General features: G+C 44.1%; 1 protein-coding gene across 2 annotated transcripts in view; it reads right to left on the bottom strand.

Moving 5' to 3' along the window:
- Positions 1-20,185, bottom strand: part of ACAP2 (ArfGAP with coiled-coil, ankyrin repeat and PH domains 2) — a 333,281-nt gene that overhangs the window by 133,224 nt on the left and 179,872 nt on the right. For both annotated transcript variants that reach the window (XM_069213160.1, XM_069213161.1), the window contains exon 9: positions 15,146-15,220. In XM_069213160.1, the coding sequence (XP_069069261.1) occupies positions 15,146-15,220 (75 nt within the window). The remainder of the gene's footprint in view (positions 1-15,145; positions 15,221-20,185) is intronic.

Here is a 20,185-nt window from a genome sequence, read left to right as displayed (position 1 = left end):
CTGGCGGTCGCCCGCCAGCCCAGCGGGAAACCCAGAATAACCACGGCGGTCTTTTGACCGCGCAGCGGTATTCTGCCAGCGGGACTGTGGCGGGCGGCGGAGAAAGTCAGAATGAGGGCCTGAGACTGGTGCGCCGTACTACGGCCCTGAAAGGGATTCACTGTCCCTAGAAATCAGTCCCCAGAGCGGAGAGGATGGGTGGGTCGGTAAGGAATCTGCAACTAGAATATGTCTCTACCGGACAGTTAGTTACAGAAGGTAAGAGACTTTTAGTAGCATATCCTTACCTTAGAATAGATACCCAAGAAATACTGTCCCCAGAGGTTGGTCTGCGAACCAACATCATACAAAGAAGGGTCCTGCAGGACCGAACAGCTAAAATAGCTGTCTCTGCAGACTTGATTGTCCAGGCAGTAGTGTTTATTGAACGTGTGCAGGGACACCCACATTGCTGCCTGACAGATGTCCAGGAATGAAACTCTTCATGCTAATGACGTGGTTGCCGCGGTTGCTCTGATTGAGTGAGCGCACAAACCCTCAAGGGGTTGCTTCATAGCCAAAGCGTAGCACGGTTTGATGCAGAGAACAACCCATCTAGTGATGGCTCTCTTCTGCACTGCCCATCCTTTCTTCGCACCCACATGACCCACAAAGAGTTTATCGTCCACCCACACGTCTTTGGTACGATTGAAGCAGAAAGCCAACTCTCTTTTTGGATCCAGACGGTGGAATCTCTCCTCTTCACAAGAAGGATATGAGGTGTGTAAAAAGTAGACAAGGTGATGGTTTGGCCTACATGAAAGTGTGTGACCACTTTAGGGAGGTAATAGGCCCTTGTACGAAGAACTACTTTGTCAAGATGGACAGAGATAAGTGAGGCTTTGAAAAAAGAGCTTGCAGCTCACTCACTCTGTGAGCAGAGGTAATGGCTACAAGAAAGGCTGTCTTTAAAGTGAGAAGCCGAAGAGAACAATTATGAAGGGGCTCAAAGGGAGCACACATGAGGTAAGGGAGTACCAAGTTCAAATCCCACTGGGGCATTAAAATGTGGCAGGCTAAAACATGAGGGTAAGAGCCTTGAGAAATCTTCCAACAATTAGAGATTTAAACAAGGTGGGTTGGTCTGGTAGTCTGAGGAAAGCAGAGATGGCAGACAGATAACCTTTAAGGGTGCCAAAAGCACAGCCTTGCTGGGCAAGAGAGAGTACAAACAAAAGAACCGCAGACAGAGGTGAAGAAAGCGGATCAACAGACTTGTTGGTACAGCATGCCACAAATTTGTTACAATGACAACCGTATACCGTTTTGGTGGAGGGACGCCTAGCTGCCAAGATAACATTTCAGACTTCGGGCGGAAGGTCGAAAGCTATCAACTGCTCCGCTCATTCTTCACGCAAGGTGGAGATTAGACAGGTGCGGGTGGAGAAACATCCCCTGCTGCTGCGACAGAAGATCCTCCGGAAGAAGCAGTCTGAGTGGAGGATCGATGGCCATGCTTAGAAGCTCGGGATACCATACTCTTCGTGCCCAGACCGGAGCCATAAAGATTACTTGGGCCTGGCCGTTCATTATCTTCTTGAGAACTCTGGACAGAGGTGGTAGAGGCAGAAAGGCATATAGGAGGCCAGCGTTCCACTCGAGATGAAAAGCATTGCAGAGTGAGTGCCGCCTTGGAAACTGCAGCAAGCAAAACAGCTGACTTTTTGCGTTCTCTGCAGAGGAAAAAAGATCTAACCACAGCTCTCCCCATTGCTGAAAGAGACCTTGCACCACCTGCAGATGGAGACATCATTCATGATCAACCATGCATTGACGGTTGAGTTTGTCTGCTCTGATGTTCAGATAGCCCGCCAGATTTTGAGCCACCAGGGCTATGCCCTGGCATTCCAGCCATGTCTAGAGGCACAGAGCTTCCTATCAAAGGGTCCACACCCCTACTCAGCCCTGCTTATTGCACTACCACATGTTGGTGGTGTTGTCCATGAAAACCTGCACCACTTTCCCTTTGAGAGAGGGAAGGAATGCTTTCAATGCAAGCCTGTTTGCCCTGAGCTCCAGAGGATTGATGTGGAGCCTGGACTCTGCCAGAGACCAGGCCTCTCTGATCTCTGCCTCCTCAAGTGGCCAACCCATCTCAGGAGTGACGCTCACTACTGTCAGATCTGCCGTTGACCCAGTCACAGTTCGAAAGCCACCACTGTAGATCTTGTGCAGTTTCCTTTGAAATCTGGACCATGTCGGAGAGATTCCCCTGATGCTGGGACCATTGGAACTTCAGGTCCCGCAGCAGAGCCTGCAAATGCCATCTGGCATATGTGACCAGCAGGATGCAGGAGGCCATGAGGCCCAGAGGCCTCAGAGTCACTCTCACTGAAACCCAGGGCAGAGGCTGAAAAATCAGGATCATAGCCTGAATATCCTGGACTCGCCGCTCGGATGATAGCCTCGAAACTGCACTGTGTCCAGAACAGCTCTGATAAAAGGGAGCGTCTGAGAGGGAGTCAGGTGTGACTTTCGCACGTTTATAGTGAACGTCACGGAATGCAGGAGGTTTGCCGTAGTCTGGAGGTGGGAGACAACAGCCTGGCCTTCAACAGCTAGTCATCAAAGTAGCGGAAGACTGAAAACGCTAGCCTACACAGATGAGCTGCGACCACCGTCATCACTTCCGTTAACAACCGAGGGGTACAAGGCCAAAGGGAAAGCACTGAAAGTGCTTGTTACCTACCACAATCTGCAAGTAATGTCTGTGGGTAGGAAGGACGGCAATGTGAAAGTAGGCGGCCTGCAAGTTCAACGTTACCATCCAGTCTCCAGGGTCCAGGGCAAATTAGACCTGAGCCAGAGTGAGCATTTTGAACTTCTCCTTTCTAAGAAAGAGATTGAGGAACCGGAGGCTTAACATAGGGCGGAGGCCCTTGTCCTTCTTGGGCACCAGAAAGTAGTACTTCTGGCACAGGGACCATATTTATGGCTCCCTTGGCCAAGATAGCTGTAACTTCCTCACAGAGAAGTGCCAAGTGATCCTCCGTCATCCGAACGCAGACCGGAGGGGTAATATCGAAGGGGAGGGAGTAGCCCCTTCAGACAATTTACAAAACTCACCTGTCTGTCGTGATGGATTCCAAGGGCAGGTGATGGCAAATCCTGCCTCCAACTGGTCTGTGATTGAGCAACGGACTAGGAAGGTTTGATGGCTGCAGCGGAGGGGGTGGTGGACTGAGCCGACCAGTGGCTCCCTGATTCACGGGGACGTTGGATCCCTCGGCCACAGCACACGCAGAGGCTCGGCAGCATGCGTGGTACGGTGGCTGAAGGGAAATGGATGTGATTGGGCACCCCTTCTCTAGCCACGAAAGGGGCAAAAAGCGGACTGAGGGGGGGCGAGGAGCAGCTGCAAGGCCAAGGGACCCAGCAGTAGCTCGGGACTCCTTAAAGCACTCAAGCGGTGAGTTTGCTTTGTCTCTGAAGAGATGGGTGCTATCGAACAGCATGTCCATAAGAAATTGCTGGACATCCCCTGAAAAGCCAGACGTCCCTCAACCATGCGTGGCACCTCAAGGCCACCACCACGCAACTGATCTGCCTAGTGAGTCGGTCATGTCCAGCTCACAATGAATCATGAACTTGGCTGCATCTCTCTCTGCAGCAATAGCTTGGGAGAGGATGGTTCAGGCCTCCTCCAGGACGTGTGGCAGCACCTGCGCAACCGTATACCATAAAATATGGGAATAGCAGCCCAAAAGGCATGCGGCGTTCGACAGCAAAGTCAGACTGGAAGAAGAGTACATCTTCTTTCCAAGTTTTGATTCCCTATTGGGGGTGCATATGGAAATGCACCAGAAGAGGAATAAGTCTGAATGACCAAACTCTCCGGCGTGGGCTATTGGGTCAGCAATTTAAGGTCAGTAGGAGCATGCCTATGGTGTTGGTCAATTGTCCTACTGACAGGAGCCCCTATGCTAGGTTTAGACCACATCCCCAGCAGGACATCAGTGAGGGCGTCATGAAAGGGCAAAAGGGGTTCTGATGTGGAAGCCCCTGGCTGAAGCACCTCAGTCAGGAGGTAAGTCCTGACAGCCACTGAAGGCAGCTCAAGGCCCAGGACCTCGGCCACTCTTGCCACCACCACTGAATATGAGGCTCCCTCCTCCGTAGCCAAGGTAGGGGGAGAAAGCATGCCACCATAAGGGGAGGTGTTGAGCCCACTGGCTTCACCCAATTCCTGAGCCCAGTCCATTTCAGGATTTCTTAGCTGGAATTCCAAAGGGTCCAGCGACCCCTCCATGCTCTCACCATACCCGTACCCATAGGCCTATATATGATCCAATCTGGGGAACGTAGTCCCCGACAAAGATGGAGCTGGCAATGAACAACATCGTTCCAGCTCAGGATCGGAGTCAGGAATGAGTATGGGATCTATGTCAATCGAGGGCCCACTGGCACCTTTATTGGGGGAGGTCGCAATGGCACAACCAGCGGCGGTACGGATCCAGTAAAGGGTTCTGGGGTGCCCTCTAGAGCAGAGACCGAAGCTGCCAGTGCAGAACCTGAGGGGGGCCTCTCCGAACCTACTGGGTCCCTAAGACATCACAGGAGAGTCAGTCTGCTCAACAATGAGGCGCATGATCTCATAAAACTCTCTAAATTGGGCACGGGTGGCTTTTGCTCCTGGAAACTCAGGGATGCATGGCACAAACCCAGAAGCAGGCTCAGAGGATGGAGGCCTAGAGTGCCGACACTGCTCCTGCATCGTATAGTCCGAACAAGGGGTGTAGATGAAGAATGTTATTTCTTCTTCAATTTCTTCTTGTGACCCAAATTTTTGCGAGCAGTCTAGAGACCTTCCTCTCAAACAAGACCGGGAGCAACACGGAGGCGAGCGTCATCCCGCCATAAGCTTTAGGGGCTGCTCCTCAAAGCCTTGGGGTCATGGCCCGGCACTCAGAGTCCAACCTCGGGTCGTAGTTGCACTCAAGGCACCACAATAACACGAGGTGGGGATCCATCACTGACATCATGCGGTGAAAGGACTCACACGGCTTGAATCCGGTCTTGCAGGAAGACATCTTGATGCACTGAGTAGTCAAAAACTTTGACAAAAAGGTGAAAAAGTCAGTCAAGAAACAACTGAAGGCAGTTATTCTCTGGGTCTGCGTTTAGTCTGGCGCAGAAAGAAAAAAACTTATGTCAGCGCGTTGGGGTGACGCCTATGAACGACCACAACGTCATCACGAGGTCAACCGATGCCACCTAACAGCGTGCAAGGGTACTGCTCGAGGAAAAATCTCTCGATCCAGTCTGACACCTGGGGGTAAATTTAAGGTAAGGAATCTCAACTAGAAGTCTCTATCAGATAACCTACTCATCAACAGAATCCAAATTGTTCACAAACTTCATTTTCAGGCAGTATGTTTTAAGGAGAAAGGAAAGAATAAGGAACACCTTTTGTGCACCTGCATGCAAATGTAATCCCTGATGCTTCAGTTAATATTATCTACACAAGCACAAGGACAGTATACTTAAATTGACAGGGTGACCACCCATGCTGGTAACATGGATTACCACAAAACAAGCTGTACATAATGCATAACTGCTGGTAACAACATTAGCAGATTAAATCACATCTTCAAGGATGTGTTTGACATACATAGCCTAAGGCATTAATAAGGTCTACCTAGCATTAAGGTTCAAAATAGGAACTAGAAAGGATGATAACCCAGTTCAACTAGGAGTAAGATATGAATGATAAGTAAAATCAGTGTTTCCTCTACCCTCAACCGGACCTGCTCTCTGATGACAGTACTCAATATGGTACTAGACTCCTAAATATATTTGTGTAGTTTTTCTGACAAACCTGAATAAAACACAGGAACGTGGAGAATTCAATACAAGGGAGGCTTCTGTGAATGAGCTAGAGGTTGCTTAGAGATCGTACACAACAAATCAGAACACCAAAGACGGCCTTGCAAGGGGAATGGCTTGCATGCCACACAATGCTACACCTCGTTCGGTTGCAGCCAGCCCTATTTTTAAGGTTATTACAGTTTAACTCATTAGCAAACACAGAGACAAAAGAGGTGAAAACCTCAAGGAAAGCATATACTCGAGTGAGCACGGTAAAAGGAGAGGTGTGACACTATGTATGAAAGTTTTATGTACTGGAAATAGTAGTCAGTGCAAGAAAAATGTCATGACAGGCTAAATGTAATATAATTATGAACAACATATAACCAAATATATTTTGAGTATAGGCTTAAGTTCACAATTGTCATATTACGCTACAGTGATTCACACTCCAAATATTTACCCTATAGAGGAGCAGGAGCATAGCACTCCCAGAACTATGTAAATGTTACCGGGTGGTTTAGTTAATAATAGTGAATAAATGGTGGTTCATACCCCAATTAGAATGCTAATATCATATATAATGGAAAGATGGGTAATGGGGGTCAAAGGGTACTAATGAAGTATGAACGAACAGCAAGATTTAGATGTTTGCTGCCGAGACGAGCAGCATGGTAACACGCCCATAAAGGAATCCAGCTAAAAGAGGGCACCCCACTGGAGCATAGTACAATACCTGGAGGCAAACTTAACTGAGAAGCGTGGAAAATGTCTAGGACCTTGAGAGAAACACTCCCAATACCCTCACAGGATTGAGAAATCGATGGAAGGCGGATGTAAGGGCAATGGAGGATACGGAATGGGAAGAAACAATACAATATCCACTAGAGGTAGAGATCAATACAGGACTAAGATTGGTGTAACGTAAACTACTGCAGAGAGCACATTACACCAAAACAAAGCTGCAGGAAATGGGGAAAGTGAATTCCAATGTATGCTGTAGATCTGAAGACAAGCGCAGCATACACTGTGGCAATGCCCAGGCTAAAAGAGTTCTGGAGTAGTGTACACCACTGCCTCAAAAAGGTACAGACAAACACAGATACAAGGAGTGAGGCAAGCTACTGTTACTGGGATTATGGGGAACACTGGAAAAATATGAACAAAAACTGGACAATATGGGGCTGACGATAAGAACTGGTGCATATGTAGATTTGGTGCATGTTGGTTTTAAAGGGCATTTATAAAGGCAGGGCATGGACCATGAAATATAAAAAGATCTGAGGCCATGGAAGGAACACAGTGGTTTAGGATGGTAAATCTTGGATGAGTGACAAGTAAAGGTAACACGACAAAATCTTGGACTGAACGAAAAGTAAAGAAACATGAAGAGAAATGAAGTCTGTTGATAAAATAAAATCTATGAAAAGGTAAAAAAGGGGCGACATGAAGCAGATGTAATCTCCCATGTATACACTGAGGTTTGTACTTTTTTTCAAATAGTGGATCTTCTAAAAAATTGTTTAAAGGGTATTGGCTCACCCAGTGATGCTTAACCAAACAAATATGCCCTCGCTCTCATTTTGTGAGGATCTTGCCTTCTCTTTTAATGGCAGAATAGTTACCAGCTATTCATGCTTTGCAATCCCTTTTATTTTGAGCAGAACGCCTATAAAGATGTTAGACCTCACACTTCATCTTTAGCCAACCAGGGCTCGTTCCCCGAGTTAATTAATGGAATGCTGGAAAAAGCAATATCAAGGGAGAAGTCGTGCTTTCCAGAAAACCCTTGCCCTCACTTTATCTACTCCCGCCTTGCTCTGATTCTCAGTCCCTATTTAACAGTACTTTGAATAAAGCTTTTAAGGAAGGTGAGTATCCCTCGGCATGGGAGCATGCTTGAGTCCTGCCACTGTCGAAGAAAGCAGATGCAGAGACTTCCAATTTGTCTAATTATTGCCCTATTTCCCTCCATTCATATTTGCCATTGGTTCTGAAAAAATTATTAACAACGAGCTTTCCCATTATTTTGAAAGTAATATTCTTTTGGGTCCTTCTAAAACTGTCTTTACAGCCAAAAATAGCACTGAATCCACCTAGTTGGCCGTCAAACAGCATCAAGGTCCCAGTTGAAAAGAGCACATCTGCTGCCCTCATCCTTCAGGACCTGTATACTGCATTCAATACTCATCACTTATTGCTACAAAGCCTGCATTCTACCCCCTTGCAATGGTTTTGTTTTTTCTGAGCAACAGATCTCAGTCTGTACAGCTGCCTCCTTTTAAACCCAAAAGAATACAAACAAAGTTATGGCTAGAATGCTTGAATTAATCTCAACCACTAATAATTGCCCAGGGCACATCCCAAACCATTATTACTTTGCACATCATGCTACCTCTCGATGGATCCAGCTATTTGCTAATCAGTCTTGACCCTGCAGCAGCTGAGATTCATTCACGCATTCGATCCAACAGCTTGTGTTTTCACATTTGACGACCTAAACATGCCGGGTATGCCCAGAAGTAGGTCCTGGCCTCAATGTGCCACTGGAACCAAGTTATACCAAGCTTAAGAGGCCTATAAAGGGTGACCTTGGTCCTGGGTTGCATGTGTTCCGGTTCAAGGTGGGCCTCGCCTGGCCATTAGGGCTGGACTGCTCCAACTAGTAGAATGGTCAAGAGTGATTTGCATATGGACAGGTCCAAACTGAAGGGGCATGTTGGGTGAGAAATGATGAATTGGGATGTGGCCCAAAGCGATTGTCAGTGGCTGAGATTAATTCAAGCATACTGTCCATCGCCTTCTTGTTTTTCCTTTTGAATCCATGCCATTGGTGGCTAACTGTGGTTTTCCTCAGTGCTTGTCCCTGAGCCCCACCTTGTTTAGTATCTATGTGTCACCTCTGCCAGGCATTTTTAGACCTTGTGGTTTTGAGATTACTTGTCATGCCAATGATACTCAGCTCATCATGTTCATCAATGAAAGGAATATGGAGACTAGAGGAAATCTAGTGAATTGTCTTTCCTACGTGGCAATTTCGATGCATTATCACTGTCAGAAATTCAACTTAGGGAATACTGAGATCCTACTCTTTGGAAAGGTGCTTAGTGTCTGGAATGATTCTTGGCATCCTATGATGCTAAGCCCCACCCTTAGGCCCAAAAAAGTAGTTAAGAGCATGGATTTCCTAAGTGACTACTCTCTCCCTATGCAGGCAGATATGATTGTTGGGTGTGGGAGCTGTTTTGGTCTCCTAAGACACTCCACATGATATTTCATTGGATTCATGTGGTGTGGCAATTTGGTAAGCTCTTATTAGTAGATTAGAAGATATGGTAATATCTTGTATGTAGGCATGGCCAATTACCTCTTTACCCACCTACAACTGAATCAAAATTCAGCAGCAAGATTGATATATAATCTTCCTAATAGAACCTTGGCCGTGGCTTGTCTAAATTCCCTTAATTGGCTACCCGTCTGAAAGAAAGGTGTCTTTATGCTACTCTGTCATACGTACCTAGCAGTTTATGGTACTGGACCAGAGGCCCTAAAATGGAAGAGTTGTTTTTCACAAGCCAGTGCTAGCCTTTTGATTCACCAGTCAGACTTTGATTCAGTATAGGCAAATTACGAGATCTCAAATGGGGGGGGGGGGGGGGGGGGGGGGAGGGCGGCGAAAGGGCACTCCTTTACTTATTCAGCGGCATCCACTTGAATGCTCTTCCACTTAATTTATGCTCTACTTTTAATCATCTGACTTTTCGTACGCTGCTGAAGATGTGGTTCTTCTCGCAATGATTTTGTACTTGTTGCTTAGGGAGTTAGGCTTGATGACAGTCTAGCACCGGGATATCCCTTTGAGGATGATTGTGTGCTTTATAAGTAGTATAAATTAAATACAAATAAACAGTTAGCCCTTAATTAGTCAAACACAACCAGAATTAATTTCTTCTATTTAGAATACTGTAGGAGGATAAGAGAACGTTGTTTACTATTGTAGACCAGAAGGCTGCACAGCTAAAGGGCACTTTGAAGCAAGTTGAGGCAATATGCAAAATGACGGGTAGTAAAGCATTTGTAACACAACTTGGAGTCTTTGGAAACCTGAGGCTCAGATGCAAGGTGACATTATGCAAACCTATATGGACATTCAGAATTGCACCATGACCAATGTACTTCATTGGAAGAGGAGTTTGAACACCTGGACAATACTGTGGGACAGACTCAGGTCAGAACACCCATATCTGAAGGCGAAGGTCCTTCAGGTATCCAATCTTGAAGGCAGAGGTCCTGGCTAAGACCTTGAGGATCAGTTGACATTGGACTAAAGGTCAAGGAGCAAGGACCCCATATGATGAGACTGTCATTGCACTGGTAAAAATGATGGTGACAAGGGGTGCTGCGAAGAGAAACAACCGGTAGTTCAGAGATAGCAATATCCTCATATTCTTGGATCAGAGCAACCAGACTCAAAAGAGCAGGGAGGGTCTGTAATTGTTTAAACAGGAGCACTTGGAAATAATCCTGAGGCTGTTAAGTTGTTTCCAGGGAAGTAAGAGTGGTTTATGGGGCAGTACTTCGTTATTAACCTAGCCCAACCCAGGACTTCTTGGCAAACAAGAGACCTGGACATGGTCCTCGAGACCTGAGGTGAGAGGACCTCGGTTGAGGTTTTCCATATTACATGTGTGAGCCAAGTGAAGTAATGTGCTGTTCAGTTTTGGAGAAATATTTGCTTTACCTGGTGCTTCAACACAAGTCTCTACAATATTTAGCTCTTCTACTCGCTCCTCTGTCCCTATATACCTCTACATAGTTTGTACTTGGAGCGCAGTCTTTTGGATATCAATTTGTTGCGGATGGTCGTGATTAATACCTTCTCAAGAAAAATGCTTTCCAACTGTCCTTGTGCTCACTGCTTTTGAGTTGCTTACTAAAAATATACTGAAATAAAGTACCTGCTTCTTTAGTAATTGTACATGGGGATATATTGCAAAACAATTAAAGGGTTAACTTGATGGTGCTAACAGTATGCTCGTACTCTGGTTTCTTAGACAGAGGTTTAATGTCCACTTGTAAACAAATTATCAGGACGTTCAGAAGCAATGAGTGAATAATTGATGAAACTAACTAGAACTGTGACCATGCAGAGTAATCGAATCCGAGCACAAATTAGTAACCAAAACATTTTAAATGACCTTCAAGGCTACCTTACATGATGAGGCAGACAACTCTGTAGCAGTTGCTGATCGGAAAATGATTTTCAAAAGAGAAGTTACTTTCATACCAATGACGTGGCAGCGAGAGCACCATTAATTATTTATGCTCTAATTTCTGTCTAAGGTCACAAAAATCAATATTTGGTTTCTAAAAAAATATTTCGTTTTTCAAACGTGAGAAATGCGAATTAAATGCCCACATGAAAATGATGCCTGCTATCAGAAAACAATAAATACATATTGGCCTTAATCTAAGCTATATTTGAAATAATAGGACAATGGTGCATTTAACAGCTTGCTTAGAGAAACGTCTTTTTGGTGTCTGCATTAATGCTCACATTTTTGGACTGTGAATGTCTTGTCAAATAATAACAAAAACAGGCTTTTTACGAAGACTTTAGAAAGGAATTGAAAACTACATTCAAGGCAAAACTCCTGGAAACATCAAATAAGAACAATATACATATCTGAGCTCCTGAGGCATAGCAATGAATTGTGAAGGATACCTGAAAATATACTGTTTCCAAACAACACAAAGTTTGCGATAAAACACCCAATTTGTCTACAACTGCTAAATACCAACAAATGTAAATTTGAATATCAGTACAATATCTAACCAATGTTTATACTACTGTGTATTTGTGTGTACCTATTCGCCCTATGGTGGCACTTTGTAGTACTCAAACTAAACAATAATAATCTCCAACTCTGCTCTTGGATCGGTATATTGCACAGCGCAATATTGTTTGGATCTCCTGCCACCTTGTAAATGCAACCTTAACAACTGTCATACAGAAAATGGCCTAGTGACATAAAACAAAGCCCATGCAGGCGTTGTCAAGTTTAATTCTTTCGAACTTTGGAGACATTTTCAAATCATCCATGGACATAGCTAATCATATGCACTCCTGTGATCTCTGTCTGAGCTTGGACGGGCTGTTTATGGGCCTACGAGAGATACAAAGCTGAAGAACAAGTGATGCGGCTAAGAAAAACGACTGTTGCATATTTTCACCGATTATTATTCATGAGTCGAGCATTGGGTGAGGAATAAGACAATGTACAAATACATAAAAGAAGCTTATAATTCAGCTTGACACACTCCAGGATGTATATGGGCCCAAAAAGATGGGGAAAGAGTGTCCACTGAGGAATGCAGAGATACTTTCTTGCAAAACTGTAATAGTATCCAAGAGTGTCCTTGAATGAACTGGGACTACCTGGCTAAGGCACATAGCCATATACAAAGCATATCTAATTCGATCGTTAGGTTCACGGTTTTTGACACAGCTTTACAGCACATACATATATAAAAGGTAACAAAGCCTTGGTGAGTATACCACACAACATAAAATGATTGGGGCAGGTGCAGGATTTTCCTTTAAGCTTCCGTTGTAATTTCCAGTGTCAAACACATAGGGGGTCATTCTGACTTTGGCGAGTACCGCCGTCAGAATACCGCTGCGCGGTCAAAAGACCGCCGCGGTAATTCTGAGTTTCCCGCTGGGCGGGCGGGCGACCGCCAGAAGGCCGCCCGCCTGCCCAGCGGGAAACCCCCTTCCACGAGGATGCCGGCTCCGAATGGAGCCGGCGGAGTGGAAAGGGTGCGACGGGTGCAGTTGCACCCGTCGCGATTTTCAGTGTCTGCTATGCAGACACTGAAAATCTTGGTGGGGCCCTGTTAGGGGGCCCCACGACACCCGTTACCGCCAACCAGGTTCTGGCGGTCAAAACCGCCAGAACCAGGCTGGCGGTAAGGGGGTCGGAATGCCCATGGCGGCGCTGCCTGCAGCGCCGCCATGGAGGATTCCTCAGGCCAGGGGAAAACCGGCGGGAAACCGCCGGTTTCCCTTTTCTGACCGCGGCTTTACCGCCACGGTCAGAATTGGCCTGGATGCACCGCCAGCCTGTTGGCGGTGCATCCGCGGTCCCCGGCCCTGGCGGTCCATGACCGCCAGGGTCGGAATGACCCCCATAGTGTTTTAGTGCCAAAGCAAACATTTAAGTGTTGGAGACGTGCAGTCAACAGTGTAGCTTCCGAGATGGTAAGGGCAGACCAGCTGGGCACGCATGACATCAATTTCTATACACTTCTGAATCTAAACATTATGAATAGCCTTACGTGTCAGCTGTTAGAGGTGAGAACTCAAACAGGCAGGAATATACTCTGATTGGATGTTTACTATCCCCAAACTGTGGGCTTAGGATTGTGAAGTGATAAAGATGATTCAAGATCATGGGAGGATTTGTACGATCAAGTGGGAGCTGCGCTAATAGGTGAAAGGAGGGGTCCTTAAAATCTGGGGGTGGAAGTAATGATACACTTGTCCGTGCTAAGTTTTATAATTTGCCACTTCGCAGAGCTGTCTGCAGCACATTGAGAGAAGACACTCACGTGCCATCTTCTTACACATGCATTCTACTGTGAAAGATGGTAGGTCTCTATCTTGCTCTACATTGGGCATCTTTTCATTCAAGACATGAAGCACAACAGATTTCTTACGGCGGCGTGGATGAATGTCACCTGCCTTTCTAGGAAACAAAAGAGTGCAAGCTTGATAGAATTATAGTTGAACCGATATTCGAAACACCATAACAGTCTAACTGCTTTCGTTGAATGACTGCTGAGATGGTAAGGGCTGGTAGAAAATTTGCAAGGTAGTTAACAGTCACAGAAAATGCTTGAAATAGCTACAGAAGTCAAGCTGAACCCATATGAAAATTCATATTGACCTTTAGCAAACATTTGCAATTTCACCCTACTTGTGCCATCAACGGCAGGAGCTATCCACTATCATAAAAATGGACATCTGTGATGTGACTTAATTTCCTTAATGTTAGCTATATGGCTTTAGAATTAAGAAACGAAAGGATAAAACAGAGCATATTGCAGCTGGATCCATTAATGCTTGGTAATTATCAACCCACTGTTAGGTTCCTCTACCTTTCAAAGATTTTTGTACAAAGTGGTGGTGTGCCAGATCTTTCTGGAAAACACCGACTTCTTCGACTTCGTAATGCTATGTTTGTGTTGGTCATAGCACACACATAGCATTCATGTCCACTTGGCTTTACACCCAAATGTTCAATGAACACTCGTTTGCCATTGTTAGGCCTAACAAACGACCATGTCAAGTCAACCACATTTATAAAGAGCTAACAAAATGCTAATGGCATCTGTGTGCTATGGATACAGGAATAGATACAAAGACCAAAAGCAATAAAAACTTGATAAAAATAATCCTGAATTACCCTGCTGATTGTAAGCTAACAAACTCAGGGAGCCACACATCTGCTGCCAGTACAGCAAAAGATCTTTCTACGGCTGGCCCACTTCATCTTTGCAAAGGATCTTCAACTGTTTTGTGGTGTCAAAAGCTCCGGCCTGATCAAATTTCCAGCATACTTTGAGACAAATGAGGGCGTTTCTGTAAGCTGCCCGGTCTACAAAGGGCAACAAGTTGAAACGATGCATGGCTTAAAATGGAACAAGGACAAGAATAGTAGGCATAATGGTGTCTGTGTTGATTTTTGTGAATATTTACTGCTTGGATAACGTGCAATCACAGCTAAAGGTCCTCAATATCAAATCTACTTACGCTTTGGTGGCCCAAATCGTCTTACCAAATGTCCTTTTTTAAAGTTAGGCAGGTGTGGGACATCTGACAAAATGTGATTGATGTGCTGGTCTCCGTCTTAAGAGTGCACTCTAACTAGGATAGACTGTACTTCCATCACTTTTTGGAGAATGTTCCACTTCACCCAATACTAAATAGGGCTTTACAACTAAACTACTGGTAGCACTCCCAAGCATATAACTATAGCAACATTTTTCATCCCTGTTCCACCTTTCTACTTGGCACATCCTATAGCTTTTGTCTGGGCATCTTACAATATGAAGACACAAATAATCATCCTTAAGTTAAGACTGGTATAACAGCAGCCACCACAAGCACATTCTCACCTTTACTTCACACACAGTGATCGTAGGCTGGAGACACAGAGAAGACAGTGTTAGGTACGCAACAGAGGAGTAGGTGACCTACAGACACCCTCACATACAGGTAGCTTTCTTGTACCTTTTGCTGAATAGTGGAGTGTTTTTGTTCCATGTCCCTCTTCTCCTTTGCCGCATCCACAACAAGCCGATCCAACTGTTAAGAACAAGATTTAAGTACATGAAGCTTTAAACTGTTAGCAGAAAGTTATCATTTTGTCACGAAGGAGGCGGAAACTTAGTCATTTGTAATGAACCTATAAGTATTAAACAATTAAGTTATCTTTTCATGATTTGTGTAAAAATAAGACATGAAAAAGAAAGTAACGCTGGAATAAGGAACTGATACGATAAAGTATTAAAAAACATTTCGATGGCAAGCAGTGGTAACTGTGATGTCCAATTCTCTCACCACGTTAAAAAACATTTTGTGCGGGACAGCACATCATCTTAAAAGGCCTTCGCTTTATTCACCGTTTTCGATTTTAAGAAAATGTTCAATGGTGGTAGGATCAGTCAGAATCAATGCACCCATGCGTGTGAATCTTATTAATATAACCGAATTCTAGGAGCAGACAATGTATGGAAGTGTGTGTGCACATCAGGAGCAGGTTAGCGGTACTCTTGATTACTTAATATTGGAATGTGCCTTGAAATAAAAAAAATAAAAGAAAAAAGAAAATTTGATGAAAAGTACATGATAAAGATGCAGTGATATAGTACACTAACCTAAGCTCAGGTAGGATGTGAACATTTTCAAAAGCATCCATATTAACAGATGGGCTACCTCCCACTGACCAGTGGAAGATGAACTATGTCGGTCTGCCTAAGCTGGGAAAGTTGATGAACAATGCTTTCAAACTTCAAGCAATGGGGTTCGCTGTAAAGTATCTTGGGCAAATCTTTGCTAGATAAAGACATTGGCTCATCAAATCCAATGTAAAGAAAAACTGAGCTTACCACAAGTTATGACACTTCATAGACAGTTCATCTAAGATTATTCCCAAAGTTATGTACCCAAAAAGGCATCCCGCTTTGGCGTTTGTTTTACTGTAAACACTACTGGTGGTCTCATGACAGCTACCAACTAAAGAAAATGACAAGAGAGATGTGGGTGGTAACCAGACTAGACATACTGGTGGAAAGCTGAAAGAACAGCTACTTGTAGTGTGATAACAGCTACTTGTAGTTCGATAAACTACTATCATGCCCATACGTAAAAAAAAAAAAAAAAAAAAACACACCCAACAAGAAAATATCAACTTGAAATTGAATGGCTATGGTGGTACAAGGAAAATGATTCTAGAGCACTTTCTGAAACCATATAGACAAGTAAAGCGGAGTTCCTCACAGTAGAGACCTTAACCAAACCAAGCTTTATTTACACTAATCAGCCTTATTTTTGACATTTATATTCATGGGAAACTTATATAGAAAACAAGTCTCAAATACTGCGGAATTAAATATATGTCTCTACCTGATTTGATAAAGGTGACTTTAAGCTCTAGAGTGATCACACTATTTGAAAAAGGGCGGTAGGAATTCCCCATGTGGCTACTTTGCAGAGGAAGGAATGCAAACAAATGCACAGATGGACAATCACTTACATGCACTGATCTTGGTGGTGAAAGTCTCAAAATGTAATACCATACTTAAATACACACAAACAGCCAGTGAACCATATACTCCAGGATGCCTGTTTAACTCCGGTATGGTTACTGTAAGGAAAGACATTTATTGTTGCTGTGTTCTCCTCAATTTTTGCTATTGACATCTGCTGTTTGGCCTGCTAAAAAGGAATCAGTCACATGTGCCCTGCTTAAGTGGCCAACCACATCGATTTCAAACTGACATAATTTCCACTTTGCCACATCTGCTATTTGTGTGCAGGGCTCGTATGCAGTTGTACACTGCAGAAACAGTAAGCAGGTGTAAAGAAAATATTTTTCCCAATGACACCTGAAAAATAGCATGTGATTTTTGTGTACATGTTTTTCCAGCAGCCAGAGTTTCAGAGCACACGGCCAATGTGTCACAGGCATTAAAGCATTAAAATATTAATTTTGCGACTTCCGTCAGGCAAATGCAATCACAGCCAAATCTGCAGCGTAGAGGTAATGTGAGCTGGAAAGACCAGTAGTGAAGTTGGACTACTAATATTTATCAGCCATCAAATAGTTTAGAAACATGAATTATATTCTGTCTGAACTCTACTGACAAAATATCTAAAGCATACATCACACCACTCTCATGACTTCCCGGAAGCCAAGCCTGACATCTGCTGTGTCATACGTCATATTTGCCACACAATGGCCTGGAAAGGAAGAATTCCAGTCATATGTAAAGTGGGGTATTCTCTAGCTCTCTAGATCACCTTTCATATTTAGAAATGGGGTCATCCCAGCCACTCTTGAGTAGAGCACTACATGAGGCCCTTACTAAATAATAGTTCAGCGAAGAAGCTTTCTTTCAACTTCATGGAACTAGAGGAGGTCAAGTTAAGCACGGATTTGGGGCCCACAACTGGATTTGTGGGTGTATGCAACCGTGGGATAGTTTAGACTGTGCCTCTTGCATTTGAAATGAAATACGAGATTTATGCATTCTACGTAGACCAATTTACGTTTGCCTGACAAGAACAACAAAATCTACGTGCTAGGTAGCAAACGGTTAATGGGTAAATAGTTTTGAAACATTTAGCTGGTGAAGCTTTTACACAGAAGGGTTCTTTCACGGATTGGTGCTGATCTGGCGCAGGCCTTACAAAGTAATTGACCCTTCACAAGAGTATGATCCGAGCAGACCGAAAACTGAAACTTACCTATGCTGATTTCAGACCTCTTACAAGCTAAAAAGAAAAATACATTCCTGTGATCATACACACTAATGTTGGGTTTACCCAATATAATGATGTGAAAAGAATCCAGATGTACTGATGAAATGACTCCTTATCCTCAACTTATTTTGAGCCTGAACTTTGTTCCAAAGCAATAATGCTTCATTACAATATTAAGAACATTTTATAGCACACGTTATTGCTTATTTCTTCTACTTCTAAGCACTCCAAATAACAGATGCTACGATTATCCATCATAACAGTACTCAATTTACCAACATCGGATAAATGGAAGTCTGACTTGTCAGTATTGGGGGGTGGGGGAGCAGACGGGGGAGATCGGCTGGTGCCAATTAAACAGAGAGACTAAATATTTCTGAGAAATACCATAAAATTACAACATACAATTAGACATTGGTTTATATACAATAAGAGGTTGTTCCAGAACATCAGGGCCTCAATGACAAACCATGTAATCTGGGCCTTTGGGTATCAGCATCAGAAGTCAAGACTCAGGCCGTAGAGATTAATCTTTTTCTATTAGGGAACATGGCAGCATGAAAAGTCCTCTAGGAGCACAAAGAAAGAGAACACCGCCGTATTCAGGAAACCATTTAATGGATACAGCCACATTCAGGGCATTTATATGGGGTTGTAAAAATAATGAGAACAGAAATAGTGCAAACAAAGAACACGAGAAAGGCTGCAAAACAGCAAAGAAGGAAAACTGCAAGGTGGGCATGTAATCCTCAGAAAGTCCAGGTCTCATCATGGCTAAAAGACATCAAAGAACAGACAGACGGGCCTGCAGTAGTCTTTTCAAAACAACGATTCAGTCTTTAGCCAATGAGGTCTACTTTCTTAGAACTACATCACTGACTGACTCAGAGATCTGAAGAGATGTGGGTGCGGCTACGGCTCCTTTGCCTCTTCTCCTTTTCCAAATTTAAAGTTTTTGATGAAAAAACACGTTTAATTCGTTTTCCCTTTCTCTGTCCATTACCCTCTGTGGAGTATGCCGGTTTAGAGTTGATTGCTAATCATTTGAATTATTTTTGTTTCAAATATAATTACAAAAGTAGGTTACTGAAGGTTAATTAAAAAGGGAAAACCCTTTCTCAACACACACTCCATATTAGAAAGAACTATTCTTGGCGACTGCTGAGAAAGCGACGCTTCCAAAGGCTTTTCAATCACTCAGTCACAACACAGCCGCAGCAAACTGCCAGGGGAACTAAAATGTTCAATGAAGAATGCTGCATCTAATCCCAAACCACTTTAGAACTGTGTCCAGCTCTGTCATATGTATGGTGTACACAAACTGCATCTACAGAAAGGCTTTTGTCTGCCTGATGGGAATAGACGTCATGTGACAAACATGATGTTGTCCGAATTATGCATGGCAAGGACTCTGCCGGATGATTAAGAGTGGTATGGTGCCAACAATCTGCAAAGTATGTTTCTTAAAGGTAACATACATGATCTAAATACAAATATTTTTACTTATGATTAATATACCAGCTTTACAGAGATTTAGCAACTAAAACTCCATGCATTCTATTTATTGTTTATCCTTCCCTACAATAAGCCCGTCAACAAATCTATTAAATGTCGTCAATGCAAGCCCGGCACTGCAGCAAGAAAGTCGAAGTAACATACATATATATACACACACACCTATGGGACAAAGCAACACCTGCCATACATTATAAAGATATTTGCTAGTCACTGAGAAGTTTCGTGTCCCTATAGAAGAATAAGGCTTAAGGCTGAATTCCTTTCTATGGGCATGGAATTGATAGGTGACATGAAACATTCTCATAATGTACCACAAGGGGTTACTTTATTCCTTATAATACATGGTCACCCCATAACCCTTCCAGCATAGGCTGTGTGCAGTAGTGGCTTATCCACCCACATGTGGGTAGCAGGATGCAGGGCGTGGTCAGCACCCCACTGCACTCAGCCATTCAACCTCGTGTTGGACATGGCCTTTGGCTGTCCAGAGAGTGGGTAGGCCAACTGCAGCAGGGTGGCTAGGTGCACAGCTTGCCCAAATGATAGCAGTAAGGACTAGCAACCCTCCCCAACCCCCATGATAGCCGCCTGCTGTGCATGGGCTTCAGCTGTGCACAGAGGGGGGATTTGCAACCCACATAGGGACTGCCAGAAGGCCATGCCCTACTTCTAACTACCTGCTGTGCACAGGCGAAAGCTGTGTTCAGCAACATGTGGGGGAGTTGGCTGAACTTTATCAAAAACGATAGAAAATCACTTAAAAGCCAA

Source organism: Pleurodeles waltl, chromosome 11, assembly GCF_031143425.1.
Source record: "Pleurodeles waltl isolate 20211129_DDA chromosome 11, aPleWal1.hap1.20221129, whole genome shotgun sequence".
Lineage (NCBI taxonomy): Eukaryota > Metazoa > Chordata > Amphibia > Caudata > Salamandridae > Pleurodeles > Pleurodeles waltl.
This window is presented reverse-complemented; position numbering and strand designations above follow the sequence as displayed.